General features: G+C 43.0%; 2 protein-coding genes across 3 annotated transcripts; one reads left to right on the top strand and one right to left on the bottom strand.

The window, feature by feature from the left end:
- The first annotated feature begins 1766 nt into the window (after positions 1–1766).
- Positions 1767–6573, top strand: rbm22 (RNA binding motif protein 22). Its single transcript, XM_084353786.1, has 11 exons — positions 1767–1884; positions 3182–3235; positions 3332–3361; positions 3470–3602; positions 3699–3799; positions 4051–4223; positions 4386–4586; positions 4734–4898; positions 5148–5236; positions 5456–5584; positions 5794–6573. Exons 1-11 carry the CDS (start codon positions 1831–1833, stop codon positions 5946–5948), a joined length of 1284 nt encoding a protein of 427 aa, XP_084209912.1. The 5' UTR covers positions 1767–1830; the 3' UTR covers positions 5949–6573.
- Positions 6574–6719: 146 nt separating this feature from the next.
- LOC311257852 (myozenin-2-like) lies at positions 6720–12317 on the bottom strand. 2 transcript variants are annotated; one of them, XM_084353787.1, is made up of 6 exons: positions 12237–12317; positions 11276–11375; positions 10115–10278; positions 9548–9701; positions 8422–8599; positions 6720–7633 (listed from the first exon to the last, which is right to left on the bottom strand). In XM_084353787.1, exons 2-6 carry the CDS (start codon positions 11364–11366, stop codon positions 7450–7452), a joined length of 771 nt encoding a protein of 256 aa, XP_084209913.1. In that variant the 5' UTR covers positions 11367–11375; positions 12237–12317; the 3' UTR covers positions 6720–7449. The 2 variants fall into 2 exon arrangements, with proteins under 2 accessions (XP_084209913.1, XP_084209914.1); XM_084353788.1 differs by having other exon boundaries at positions 9620–9701.
- Between the last annotated feature and the right edge of the window lie 1938 nt (positions 12318–14255).

The raw sequence follows: 14255 nt of genomic DNA, 5'->3' as shown, positions 1-14255 counted from the left end.
TAAGTATTTTTTTAAAAAGAGGGAGAAAAAACACAATGAAGAGCAACTCTGGCAGTGCTGGAAGTTGGTAACGAGTACCAGTGGTTATAAAACCATCCAACAGAAGGATTGTTTTGATGAAGGAACCCAAAAGTAGAGTGAAAATGACACCAACACCCCACTGGTACTGACCCAGTATTGTGTTGGTGCTTTGTCGACCCAGACTGGATTCATTTTGAGCCTAGAGATTTGTGCCCTATAAATGAGTTTAAAATATAAATATGATCATAAATAAACACAGTGCATAACATCAACAGAAGCATCAACACTGCTTTCTGAGGATATCATTTCCTGAATGGAGCTGCCACCCGGAGCAGCTGTGATGTAGTAGTACACCTACACGTCGTCTGACCTTGTGACTCATGAGGTTGGTGGTGATTTTGATTACGGAGCGGCTGAATCCGACACAAAGCCCTCCTTTAAAATAGCTTTGGCTGTCTCATCCACATCACATGATAGAGGAGATAGGGTCACGCGACTCATTAAGACAAAGACGGCCATGGCCAGGAGGTTTACTTTGGTGTCCCACTAAACACAGGGTAAGACGCAGAGAGAGCACCCAAAGGAAACAGGCGGAGGAGGCTACTGCAGATTTCACTGAACCCTTTCTCATGGAATATGATCACAGGATCAACTGTTGATCGGTAATCAGTGTCACAAAGCTGATCAGCACAATGCAGCAGATTATACTTTGGAGTGAGTGAATCTAACTCAGACACGAGAAGCAGCAGAGGGGAGCCGAGTTGTTTTTCATTTGAAAGAAGCCTAAAAGTACAGCAGACTTCCTTTTCTGGCCTGAACGGCAGCTGCACCGTGAAAGAATTGCCAGCTCTTCAGACCTGTATCTAATCCCTGTCCTTTGACTCCACAAACTCACCCTGACCTTAAATAAACATTAGGGGCTTAATGTCCTTAAATAATCTCAAACATCCTTTGCTGCACTAATTGGAGTTTCACACAGCAGAGACACCCTGACCTGATTTGGAACAGGTGGATAGATAAACGGTAAGCGGACTACACAATTGGCTTATGCAAGCTCACACACAGGAGCCAATCCGTCTGTCTGTGTTACTGACACACAAACACACAGAGGTGGAAAAATCACTCACACCCTTTACTTAATTAAAACAAGTGCTACCAGAATGAAAAATGAGTTCAGAATCTCACTTGAGTAAAGAGGCATTGTCAGCAAAATGTGCTTTACGTGTCAAAGGTACTCATTCTGCAGAGCGGCCCCTCTGATACATTGTTATTTGTGTTAATTACATAAGGCTACTGTGTTGCTAATGCCTTACATATTATGCATTAACATTTAACATTGTAGCCGGCAAGTGTGAAGCTGCACAAGTACTTTATTATAGCTGAGCTATTTATTAATGAGCATTGCATCATATTTTATATGATCATAAGTTTTGTTTGCAAAGTCTTAATATGCAAAGTGTCAGATAGGCCTAAATGTAATGTCCATATCCATTACTTCCTGTCTCACACACACACACACACACACACACACACACACACACACACACACACACACACACCTTTTCATCTGCACGTTACACCTAATAGCTATACAGCTGTTAGCTATACAGCTAACAGTGCTACTTTCCATACATGAGTATTTGTTTCATACATATATGCCTGCACATTTTTCTTAATTAGATTGTGTGATAGTTTCTTGAACTAGGGCGACACCCTAAGGTGAAACGTGGCTCTCTGGCGCGGTGCATTGTGGTCTGACACCTCTTGTGTCTTCGCCTGTTTGGCCCGTTTTGGCTCACACTCTTCAAAATGGCGACGTCCCTGGGATCCAACACCTACAACAGACAGAACTGGGAAGACGCGGTATGTTTAATCGGCGCACGGCAGGGTGTACAACTGGGACAAAATAATTTCCAGTTCAGTTTGAGGAGTTTACACGATCATACGATCTGCCAGCTTGGCTTAAACCTGGCGGGTTAGCTCGGTAGCTAGTTAGCCTCCCGTTAGCTAGCTAGTAGTAGAAGCGTGGCTGCTACGTTCATATCATGTCTTTGTATATGAACGTCAATTCATTTAGCATATATCTTCCGTCTGTACCCAGCAGTATTGAGCTCCAGAGAATGGATGATAACATTTGACATCAGACTAAGAAAAAGCTACTTAGCGTAATTTAACCTCAATGTGATTTGTGCTTAATTAGCAAGCTAAGCTAAGCAAGGCTAGCACTAGCAGGCTAACAATAATAAAAACGAAGTGGTGTCAAGAAACGCTAACCAGGTAACGATTTCCACTCGTAACTGAGTTTCGCAAAACCGAAGCAATCCGGTGCACAATGAGGTTATTGTCTGATGTTTTGGACCATGCTCTCGGTAAGGTAGTTAGGCTCATACCGTCATAAAATCTGAAACTGTAACGTTAGTTAGCTTGGCAGGCGATGCTAGTTAAGGGCCATATCCGCTTGTCTGACAGAGCAATCATAACTTTGTATTGCGACTTGGGGAAATGCCAGGAAAAAAACAACAACTTTGCTGTAAACGGCTCTCATTTAAATTTAAAACTTGTTGAGTTATCATGTCAACCATGCTCGTTGTTTTCCGGTTGTCCTCATATTTGAAAAGTGGTCATCGTAACTTAACGTCAGTGTAAAACTCTGAAGTTATAAACCAAATCATAACCCTTCAATGAATTATTTGCTCATGAAGCATTTGTAGTTTCGAGCCTTTTATAGGCTCGTATAACGCGACTATATAAGGCAACAAATCAAGTTTCCTCACTTGGGCCCTGACACATCAGGGCATTAGGCCAATGTTGGTTTTACCAAGACACCGGAATATAAACTTTGCAACCTTAGACCATGTAGTTGACGTTTGAGCCACAAGAGCTGCTTATATTTAGGCGTTTGGCCGTTGATGCTGTCAGTGGGATGGATCAGAGCAAGGTCATTTTCAGCAGTTAGCACTTGGTGTGAAACAGCATCCCTTCAACAGATGGCAAAGTGAGACTGAGCAAGTCCTGTTGCACCCCCTTTAGACACACATGTTGGTGCTCACAGCAGAAAGTGAAACAGAGAATGTAGGCCGAGTACATCAGGGGTCAGAAGAATAACAGAAATGGTGCTTAGACTTTGTTAAATGAACACGTGTCTCCCTTTATCTTCCAGGATTTTCCAATTCTGTGTCAGACATGTTTAGGAGAAAACCCTTACATCCGTATGGTAAGTGTGCATTACTGTTTCTTCATAATGAATTGTTTATTTACTTGTTGTGTTGGTACTTATAGACTTCTGATTTGTTCATGCTTTGTTTTACAGACCAAGGAGAAGTATGGGAAAGAATGCAAGGTATGTTTTGCATTTACACTTTACATCTCGGCTATACAGCACACAACACGGCTCAGCCTATATGTTCAATATAAGAATATTTCTTATGTTTAATTCTTCACCCGACAGATCTGTGCTCGACCCTTTACCGTGTTCCGGTGGTGTCCAGGGACACGGATGCGTTTCAAGAAGACAGAGGTCTGTCAGACCTGCAGTAAAATGAAAAATGTTTGTCAGACATGTCTGCTGGACCTGGAGTATGGTGAGTCTCTGACTGATTCTGTGTGCATTTTTTATGGCTCACTGAATTATGTAACTAAGTGATTTTAACTCCCATGTCGCACTTTGTGTTTTACAGGTTTGCCTATCCAGGTCAGAGACACTGGGCTGTCAGTGAAAGATGAGGTTCCTAAGTCAGATGTTAACAAAGAGTACTACACACAGAACATGGAGAGAGAGGTATACCTGCTTGCTGACGAAAACACAATCTTTTGTCGTTATTGTGATTTTCATACAGCTGCCATAATTAAAACTAGCTTGTAGGGATGTCCTCTGCACTTTTCTTTGTCCCCAATTTCAAATCCTTAAAGTAGTTTATGCTGAAACATGAAATAGTGGGAGTGAGTTAGTAGAGGTTTGGTTTAATTTCACTAAATTAGGCCCACAAAGGGACAGCCCTAATCCATCTGTTTGGACCTCTGTGTTTTCAGATAGCCAACTCTGATGGCACACGGCCGGTGGGTCAGCTGGGCAAGGCTCCCAGCTCTAGTGATATGCTGCTGAAACTGGCCCGGACCACACCATATTATAAGAGGAACCGGCCGCACATCTGTTCCTTCTGGGTGAAGGGAGAGTGTAAGAGAGGGGAGGAGTGTCCCTACAGGTGAGTGAGTCTTAATGACTGATTTTTTTTCTCCCTCCTGATTTTAATCTTTATGTATCTATTTAAATGTATTAGTACTGATTGCTAAGGGGGAAAAAAAATGTTTTAACTATTTAATGTGACTGTAATTCATTCATAACTCATTCTTGTTCTCCCTTTCAGGCATGAGAAGCCCACAGATCCTGATGACCCTCTTGCTGACCAGAACATTAAGGACCGTTACTACGGCATCAATGACCCAGTGGCTGACAAGCTGCTGAAACGGGCCTCAACTATGCCCCGACTGGACCCACCAGAGGACAAGTCCATCAGCACCCTCTACATAGGCGGTTTGGGAGATACTGTCACAGATGGAGATCTCAAGTAAGGATTTGTATTCCATAATAAGCTCTTCTTCCTGTGGCCTTTGAGATTTGGCTTTACTCATTTTGCAAATATAGTTAAAAATCTGTAGCAATATCAGTCATTTACTGCCCGTGTTTTGAGACTATCGGTATGTTTTTATTGCAGGAGTCACTTTTACCAGTTTGGTGAGATTCGCACCATTACCATAGTCCAGAGGCAGCAGTGTGCTTTCATCCAGTTTGCCACGCGGCAGTCAGCTGAAATGGCTGCTGAGAAGTCCTTCAACAAACTCATCATCAATGGACGAAGGCTCACTGTCAAGTGGGGAAGGTAAGAAGCTGATCACACCATGTTCAAGGAGCACGTGTGTTTGAAATAAACCATCTGGAGTAATGCTACCATCACATTCACAATTAAAAATAAAGTTCACTGCTTTTATAATATTACACAGTAAGAGCTTCACCAAGGCAAAGAATTGGTGCAGCGTGGGGCACATGAATAGTCAACATCCTTCAATGGTATTTATCAAAGTAAGTGGTGTGATTAACAAATATATTCTTATATCTGTTGTCTCTTTAGATCTCAGGCAGCAAGAGGAAAGGATGGCATCAAAGATGGTGTCAGTGAGATGGGCACTAGACTGGATCCAGTACCTGGACTGCCCGGAGGTGAGTCTACAAATACAACAAGCGTTTGAATTTCTGTGTATGTGTGCAAATTGACGTAGTCATGCGAGTGTAATTTGAAGAAGTACTGAATGCTTTTTATCCTTTGTTGATTCTTTCTCTTCTTTTTGCTCAAATATACCAGACAATTGGGATTGATTTGTAGAAATAATCTGAATTATTGACTGTTATTCTTTAATTCTGTTGTCCTTTGTGCTGTAGCTCTTCCTCCACCACCAGCTTTAGATGAAGAAGCTCCTGCAAACTACTTCAACCTGGACCCCAGCTCCTCACCCGCTGTCATGAACATTGCTCTTCCTCCACCACCAGGCATCAACCCACCTCCTCCAGGTAAAACCCTAACCATGACCTCACAGATGATGGATAGTAAAGTATGTCAGATATAGAAGAGTTATTAAAATGATTCCTTTTACTTAAAAAAACTATAAAGTTTAGCAAAGCTGCTGAGAAGAATTCATGTAGCATAATATAAATGAGTTAAAATGGTGAGAAAAGGTAGAAGCCTAATGCTTTATTCTCTTTTTCATTTGCTCTATCAGGTTTTGGGCCTCCAATGTTTCACCACATGGGTCCCATGGCTCCACCTATGCCCCCTCCAATGAGCATGAGACCTCCTGGTCACATCCACTACCCCTCCCAGGACCCTCAGCGCATGGGTGCCCATGCCGCACATGGCTCCCGTCATGGCGATTAGCTGCTAGAGTGAAATCATTCTGTGATTAGGTGTCATTTTTCCCCCCTTTCGTCAAACCTGGTCAGGTCCTTTCACTTCAGATCCAGTCAGTGGGCCTGAAGCAGGCAGCAGAATACTCGTGGGAGAAACGCACCGCGTAGAGAAGTAATTTCTTACAGGATAACATCTGACTGATTATGCCACCAGCAGTGCAGTGAATGAACTGAACGAGGACCATCTGTGTCTGGATAGACGACAACCAGGATGTTACAAGATTAATTTGTCATGACTCGCAGTGAAACAGCATCTGAACAGCGGAGGTTAACATGGTAAAAGACTCATACTGGCTAGTGTGGTCAGGGGCCATAAGGTTTTAACGGGCTCCTTTGGTTGGAGCCATTGTACATATAAAAATGTATACTGTAGGTTCAACTTGTATTTGTCAACTCGTGCACAGTATCACATGGAGTAAAATTCTGAGGAGCATTTTTAAAAACCTGTTGATTTTCAGTTGCGTTGTCTTTTTTTTTTATTTGACACAAACTTTAATATTTCACAGCATAATGACTTTGTTTATTGTAAAAGGCTTTCTTTGAATGTTGTTTTCACTTGTCATTAAAATGACACAATTTTGTCATTAATCATTTCAGAGTGTATATTATTCTTTAATACTTGTGCTGTTTTAACAGAGCAGAGTTGTCTCCTGCTTTTGTTCTTATAGCCGTACCAATGTTACGATACAATGGTAGAATAAAGATGTACGTATCAGATGGAGACTAGAAGGAGGAAAGAGGGCAGTTGGATATTGAAACATTGTTAAGATAATACTTAAAGGGGAGACATTTTATTTTGGGTTACTACTAGAATAGTTTACATGCTTTAATGCTCATAAGAACACATCAGTTTTCTCAAACTGTCCAGTGCTGCAGCTCTGTATTCCCCCTCTGTCTGAGATGCCCTGTTTTGGCTCCTGTCTCTTTAAAGCCCCCCTTCCGATACCCAGTCCGCTCTGATTGGCCAGCTCACACACGCCTGAGCCAACACCACTCACAGTGTCTCAGGTCGGCACTATTATTTTTTCAGCTACAACATGGTGATGTCAAGAATTCATGGACTTAAAGGCTGGATTACTGAAGAGGCACTTCAGTGTTTTCTGTGGGACAGAGGTTCTCCCGCTGTCGTGGACTTCTGGCTTTTTAGCTTTCAAAACCTTTTTCATGCAAAATAACCTTTTATAACGCACTGAAGGAAAGGAAAAAGCACAATAGCAAAAGAGAAAATTGGGTTGAATTGTTCAGCCTGTAGCACCATTGTACTGGGCTCCACTGTAGTATTGAACTGATTCCAGCACTGTGAGTTGCTGATCAAACCACTCAGCAGCAGCAGCAAACCACTTTATATCATGTGGGAGTTTTTTTCTCTCCCCTGCAGTGCCCAGTGATTAACAGAGGCATCATCTTTGTAGCAGAAGAGAAGCATGCATAGGTCAGTGCTTCAGTCTTTAGCTGATCAGCTCTTTTTTTCATAGTTCATTAGATTCAGGGTTGTAATCCATTCCCCATCCCTTGGGCGCTCTGTTGAAGTTGGGCCGCCGTACCCAGCGCTCCTGAGCAATGTCGGGCAGCTTCTGGGACTCCACGGCCTCAAAGCTAATCACTGGGATCACCCTCTTGCTGGTCATAGGCCCTCCGAATGGCATGGCAGATCTGAGAAACAAAAAGAAGAGACGTCACTAAACAGGCCGAATGCATTGTGTTTCATCCTCCTGGCAGAAGAGGACCCTAGATATCGGACTCGGACTCCATCTCATAAAGGTGGAAAACCTTTTGATGGTACATGAGACCCAATGTGATCATCTCTGATTTTAACTGCTGCTGTCAACAGGAGAAAACCACCTGGGATTCAGGATGACTCAAACTCAGCCTATTCTGCTTGTGTAGCTGCTGAGTGCAGAATTAAATAGGGCATCACAATTTCATAGTAATCTGAAGGATGTAAACGGATCCCTCCACAGGGGGTAAAGTTCCAGACAGGCTGGCAGAAACCGAGTGATTGACAGACTTAATTGAGTAAAGTCCTGAGTTTGTCTTTCATATATCCTCCATTTCTCCATCTGACCAAGCTTAACCTTTGTCCTGCCGTGCCGGAGTGATGCGATTCCTCATGTGCAGAGAGAAAGGTGATTCCCTTTCGTGCGCAATTTGTCTTGTGGGGGGGCATTAAAAGCTTGCTGCAACACCAGTGGGTCATCTTTCAAGATCCACGGTTCAAAATAGCCATCAAGCAGCCACACTCCAAGGAGGCGCGAGCCAGAGACTAGATTTATTTTCCAACTGTGGAAACATGGAGTGGAGCCGAGGGAGGAGATGATTGTGATGGATTACATGGTGAGATCATCGGTGGGTCTATTTGAAGATGAGTGGGTCTCGGTGCCTGTGAGGAGGATTTAATAATTTAAGAGTTCTCCTTTGTGAAACTGGAAATGCAGATTTACCTGTTGAAGCACCTGTAGTTGGCAGGTCTTTGTGGGAGCGGGGGCAGCTGAGCATCGAGGGTGCTCAGCAGCTCCTCTGTGCCCCCCAAAGCTTCCGTCCATGGGGAGCAGTAGGATTTGGGGATGACTGTCGCGTTGAACTTCTCCCGAGGAATTCCCTTCAGAGGGCCAGAATATCCTGACAGAAACAAAAGTCTTAATGTGAGTGGGTAAAAATGATTTACCACTGTGGTCGTAATTAGAGCTGTCGTACTTTAAAGGGGCAATTTGCAAGATAAAGCCAGAATTTGAGTGTAAAGGTGCGATGTGTAAGAATTGGCCTGCAGTCGAATTCATGCACAAAACAAACCATCATTAGAGTAACTACTGACTGTAGCTGCTGTTTGCTAGTTAGCCTGTTTAGCCGTGAATGTAGTGGTCCAGACTGGGAGCTTGTGCACCAGGAGAACATTGGATTTAGACGGGTCGGGTAGAACTTAAGTAGATATCTCTACAGCACAATATATAGATCTCAGTGTCAAAACTGTTATTTTTTTCACATTCTGTTAATAATTTTAGGTTTTTCTAACATTTTCAACTAATTTCTTACATATTGCACCTTTAATTATGAGTGATTTTGTCTTTTACATTCAAAGTAAGCATAATAGGGTGTTGACAAAAAAGGGTATTCCTTTGGTTTTGAACATAATTGCAACGGCATTTGATAACTTCACAATAAGCAAGCCCCAACAAAGCACCAGCAGGTCTAATATACATATAAATCCCTTTGATGCCACTCCCGTCAGCAATAGGAGCTACAGTAATTAGATCTCAGTGTGAACCCCTGATAACAAACAGAGCAGCGCTCGCTGTCAGTCGGACGGGAAGCAGTTCCTTCTGTCGGGCCAAATACACAAAACGCACTCAGCAAAGATGCTCACAGATAACTGCTTTCTACAAACTGCCGACTCTCCTGCCGCTGAAAATGATAAAAGTAATTTACTCGCACATAAAAAGTGAACACCAGCAGATCAAAGGGAGACAGTGTCCATGCATTGCCCAGGCATTTGGCATCGCAGTGATCTAGTCCTAAATGACCAGTGGCAGCCTGTGGTAATCCATTCTTCACTCTGTATTAACCATTTACCTGGAGCGAGGACCTCAGGTCTGCCCTTCTTTGCTACAGTCTTCTGAAGATTCATGACCAGGCTATGCTTACCAGGGATGGAGAAAGCCTGGTTCTCTTTTCCTCCCTGTGGCTGTAGGATAATCTGCGGGGGAGGAACGGCCTGTGGATGGACCTTGGAAACGGGCAGAGAAAGATTTCATTCGAATGTTCAAAAGATTTATTTGTCACACACTCATATTTTCAGCAAGCAAAGCGAAATGCAGGGATGGCATTATGTAGAGGGTGTGCTAAAGGGCTATGATGCAATTATGATAATGAAGAGAAATATAAAGGATATATAAAGGAGTTTTCCAAAGTTTATGGAAAGTGTAGATGAAGCTCATTTCTAAACTCTTTTCGAAACATGTCACTCATTCATGGAGGTGGAAACGCCCCATTTTGTGGGTGCGACTGGTGTAATAGGTGACTGGTGCCTGTTGCTGTACTTTAAACAGCAGACAGCGGTCTATCTATCTACCTACTGGGTGTGTAGGTTCAGTGGGTAGGAGTCATTGTGTTGCTCTGTTCCATCTCTCGGTTCCTTACGTTGACGGCGTTGTAAGCACCCTCGGCACTGTTCTCCAGCGTGAACCTCTCCACCCTCCTCTGTCTCTCCTGAAACATGCGGGAGCCTCGGTTAGACGGAAGATTCAGCTCCTCCATCATCACGTCCTTTGGTACGCTGATCTTCTTCCCCAGGTTCAGGCCCTCTGCCACGACACGACAGACAATGATTGTATTTAATATCTTTTTTGGATTTTCAAAATGCCAATATCAGAGTAGAGACATCTACGCACCTCGGTTATTATGCTGTGATGCGTAAATATTCGTTAGTGCGGAGGCAATGCTAACAGAAACTTGCAGACGTTTGGAAAGAGGAAAAGTAACAGACTAATAAGGACCTTTGGCGAAACTTAACATGTCCTCTGATCTTCTTGTTTCTGTCAACTTGAAACAGCTGAGGGGCACTGATATATAAAAGCCAAACCGTGCGCAGCATCACTAAGTTGGTATCTGCTCAGCTTTTGCTCCGGGTCTCTTCTCGTGTTATATCATGGCACAGCAGAGGGTCTGAAATAGCCTCGAGATGATGTCAAGGGGTGTGCAATGTGTGTTGTGGTCCAGGGTTGCATGGGTAACTGGGCATATAAATAGGATCTCTGGATGAAAGACTTTGTAAGAGTGGATGGCCCTGTTTCTCGCACATGAAAAGTGTTTGGAGCAGTCTGGGCATGTGCCACCCTGGAGGAGCTGCCTTTGATCGGCCTGTGTTCGGGAGTCACATTTTGCTGAGTTTAGGGGACTCGGTTTTTCAAAGCATAGCTGGCAGACAGCGCTGGAAAACAAACAGTGCAGCTGGGATGGTCCCCGCTGGAATGTTTGGAGAATTTCAACAACACACCGGCGCTCCTGGGATTTGGGTGTACCACATCGCTCGTGTCCCCGGGCGGTGGGATAACACACTTTGATGTTTGGCTCAATTACATCTGACAGCTCCAGCTGTGATCACACACTATGACAGTTTGATTATGGGCGTAAGCACACAAGAGCATACCAAGTTGTTGATGCAACGTTTAAAGCAGTATGCAAAACTAATGAGTGTATCAGCTTACATACTAATACACATATTTATGAAAACTAATATGGGTATTAGTTCACTTCCAACTATTATGCATTCAAAATATACACGAATGCATCCAAACTTACTTCCCCTGGCCTCCTGGGACAGAGCCCTCGCCTGCAGCATCCTCTGCTTGGTGATGTCATCCACGCCTGATTGCATCATCATCATCATCATCTTCTTCACCTGATGGACACACAAGTGTCCGCATGAGTTATGATAAGTAAATAGGAATTGTAGTTTGTTTGATTATACTTCCCCACCTTAAAGGGGCACTACGTAGATTTGGAGAAGACATTCAAACTTTCAAACATTCAAATTTTAATATTTACAATATTAATGAGGTAATAATACAAACTCAGAAATATTCATCTTTTCCATAACTGAATAAACAAGCAGTTCTCAGAGGAAAATAAGGTCCCCAGAACACTGATTGAAGCTCGACAGGTGGCAGGGTCCGCCAAATATAAACAAAGTAAAACAGTATGAAATTGTGTTTTTAACAAAGACAGTTTGTTTATTTTGTTTGTTTAGACATAAAAAAAAAGTGCCCTCCTGGATACCCCTGTGGTAGATGAAACACAAGAAAGTGCCCTCCTGGGTGCCCCTTTTTATTCTTTTCTCCCCTGCTCCTCAAACATCCTGAGTCCACCACTGGGTTTCCTGTGCATTATAAACTTAAATAAACTATAGATCTACAAATTATATCAAGTGCACCTCCAATTTGTCGTGACTAAGTTACTCCAGTCATTCGTTTCTTCTTCATGGGACCAGGCAGCAACTTTACTGGTATTCTGCTTACACTTCTTAAATTGAAATACTTGTGAATGTGAGCTGTCTTTGTTGCATTAATTTCAAGTGTAACCAGCGAAAATTGATAAGAGAAAAGTGTCACCTTGCAGCAAAACCACAGTGCATCTTAATCTTTATCACCACGTCCCTGTTTACAGTTCATTCGAGGACATGGTGGCTTCCACACAATGAGCCGTGCCCTCCGTTGCTGCTTATTTAAACACCTACACTCCCTTCCTTCGCCTCGGTGCTTACCTGTGTCTCCTGCCTGTCTGTATGTCCGGTGTTGGAGCCGGTCTGGGTGGTCGGGTGGTAAATCCCGGATGCTTCCACACTCCGCTCTGACGCTCCTCAGCAGAGAAGGAACAGTGTATAAAAGTCGTCCCAGGATGCCTCGGGCGCTTACCTCACAGGGTTATTTTAGCAGAGGGGTAAGAGGGTGAGGATGGATGGAGGGAGTATTTGAGAGGGGGGTACATAAGGGCGATTAAGGGGAAGGGGCGAGTATAAAGATTTACATCCCGACCTCAAGCCGCTTTGATAATAAAAATCTGATCCCTTCTCTCTCTCTGTGTGTGTGTGTGTGTGTGTGTGCGTGCTGACAGCTGCTGTCCAGACAGTGACACTGAGCTCTCAGAGTGTCCTCCCTCTCCACGGCAAACATAGATGCAAACAAACACAATTTCTATTTTCTCTCTTCCTTTTCTCTTGACAAACACACACCACATGTTTCCCATGTACAGACAGTTTTAAGGGAGCAGCTGAGGTCGCTGCGATCAGAGGTTGCGATTCAGTTCTCCAGGTTGGGGTCAAAGGTTAAACTCTGCGGTGGTTTTATTCTTCCGTGTTCGATGGTGAGAGACCTTTGACGTCCTTTGCTTTCACACCGCTGTGAGTTGTGGCCGTTCTTCACACCTCTCAGTTGCTCGGCGCTGTAAAAGATTGTAATAAATAACAATACAATGTTTTTGCTCGTGTGTTTTCGTCCATTCTCCGGCTCACCAACTGCTGAGAAACTCCAGTGAGTTCTGCATAAACTCACATGTTGTGCTCCACCAGAAGTGATGCCCTTTAACTTTATATTCGGCTGCCCTTTTTGAACTCAAGTCTTTATCGAGCAGCCTTTTTTCCCCCCACAAATTGATTCATTGAGCTCAGCAGGAGCCTGGAGGGAAAAAACATTTTCCTTATCCGTGTTGAGATTGGATATCGATTTCGCACCTGCCCTGCTCCACAATGCCACTGCCCCCGCAGCGGGAAGCCTCCTGGCCTCTGAAAGAAAATGTGGAGTCATCCTGAGTCACAGAGAGTCATCCGCAGACACACAACTGAAGTTGAATAGTCACTAAGCATTAAGAGTTTATTTGAGAGTGGTTTGTTCAGTAGAAAAAGCAATTTTGCTTCATAAAAGAAACTAATATCCCCTTAGACCTGAGCTTGTGTGTGGTGCTGTCAGGGTTAGGGTCACATTTCTTTGATATGTCGACAGATACTAAATACAAGTTTGCAACTTTTGTAAACAGTAACTCATTGGATTGCAAAAAATGTGATATTATATAAATACAATTTACTTCAAAGTCAAGCATTGAAAATAAAATGGACACAGCCATAAAATTTAAGTATCTAAAATATTCTTTTTTGTCTTTAAACGCCCCAAAACATTTGTGCGAATGAAATGCATTTAGCATATTCAGCATTTACAGCAGGTCAGATCAAATGACCCTTAATATAATAAACATAAACAGCGCTGGCACAAACTACAGCTGCTCTGTGTGTACTCTACAACGTGTGGGAAAGTCGTGTGAGTTTTGGTTGCTGCTGTTTTTTAATCAAGAGCCGAATGAAGGACTTTGTTCTCGTGACACAAGAGGAGCACTTCATCAGAATCATAATGTTCATCAACTCAATTCAGTTCAATTCAAAAAACTTTATTTGTCCCCGGGGGGCAATTAAAAGAAGTGAAAAGTCAATTATCATCATTAAAGAAGAAATATTAGGTAAGTCACCATTAACAAAATTGGCAACGTGAGAGGAGTAACTTTCTTTGATATGCCATAGAACATATTCAGTACATTCATATTCATAAAAACGTTTCATCATTTTAAAATGGCCAAATTTTAAAGATGTAATCCGTCTTTTTTTTTTTTTTTGTCGCACTGTAATTTGCTCTGCTTTTATTGCTGTCCATGTCTTTGTCCTGCTCTTACTGCAGTTGCTATGCCTTACAGTGGGATCATTGTTTTAAACTTGGTTCTTGATTTTAGGTCGCCAACT

Source organism: Pagrus pagrus (genome assembly GCF_965226575.1).
Source record: "Pagrus pagrus genome assembly, chromosome: 5".
NCBI classification, from domain to species: domain Eukaryota; kingdom Metazoa; phylum Chordata; class Actinopteri; order Spariformes; family Sparidae; genus Pagrus; species Pagrus pagrus.
This window is presented reverse-complemented; position numbering and strand designations above follow the sequence as displayed.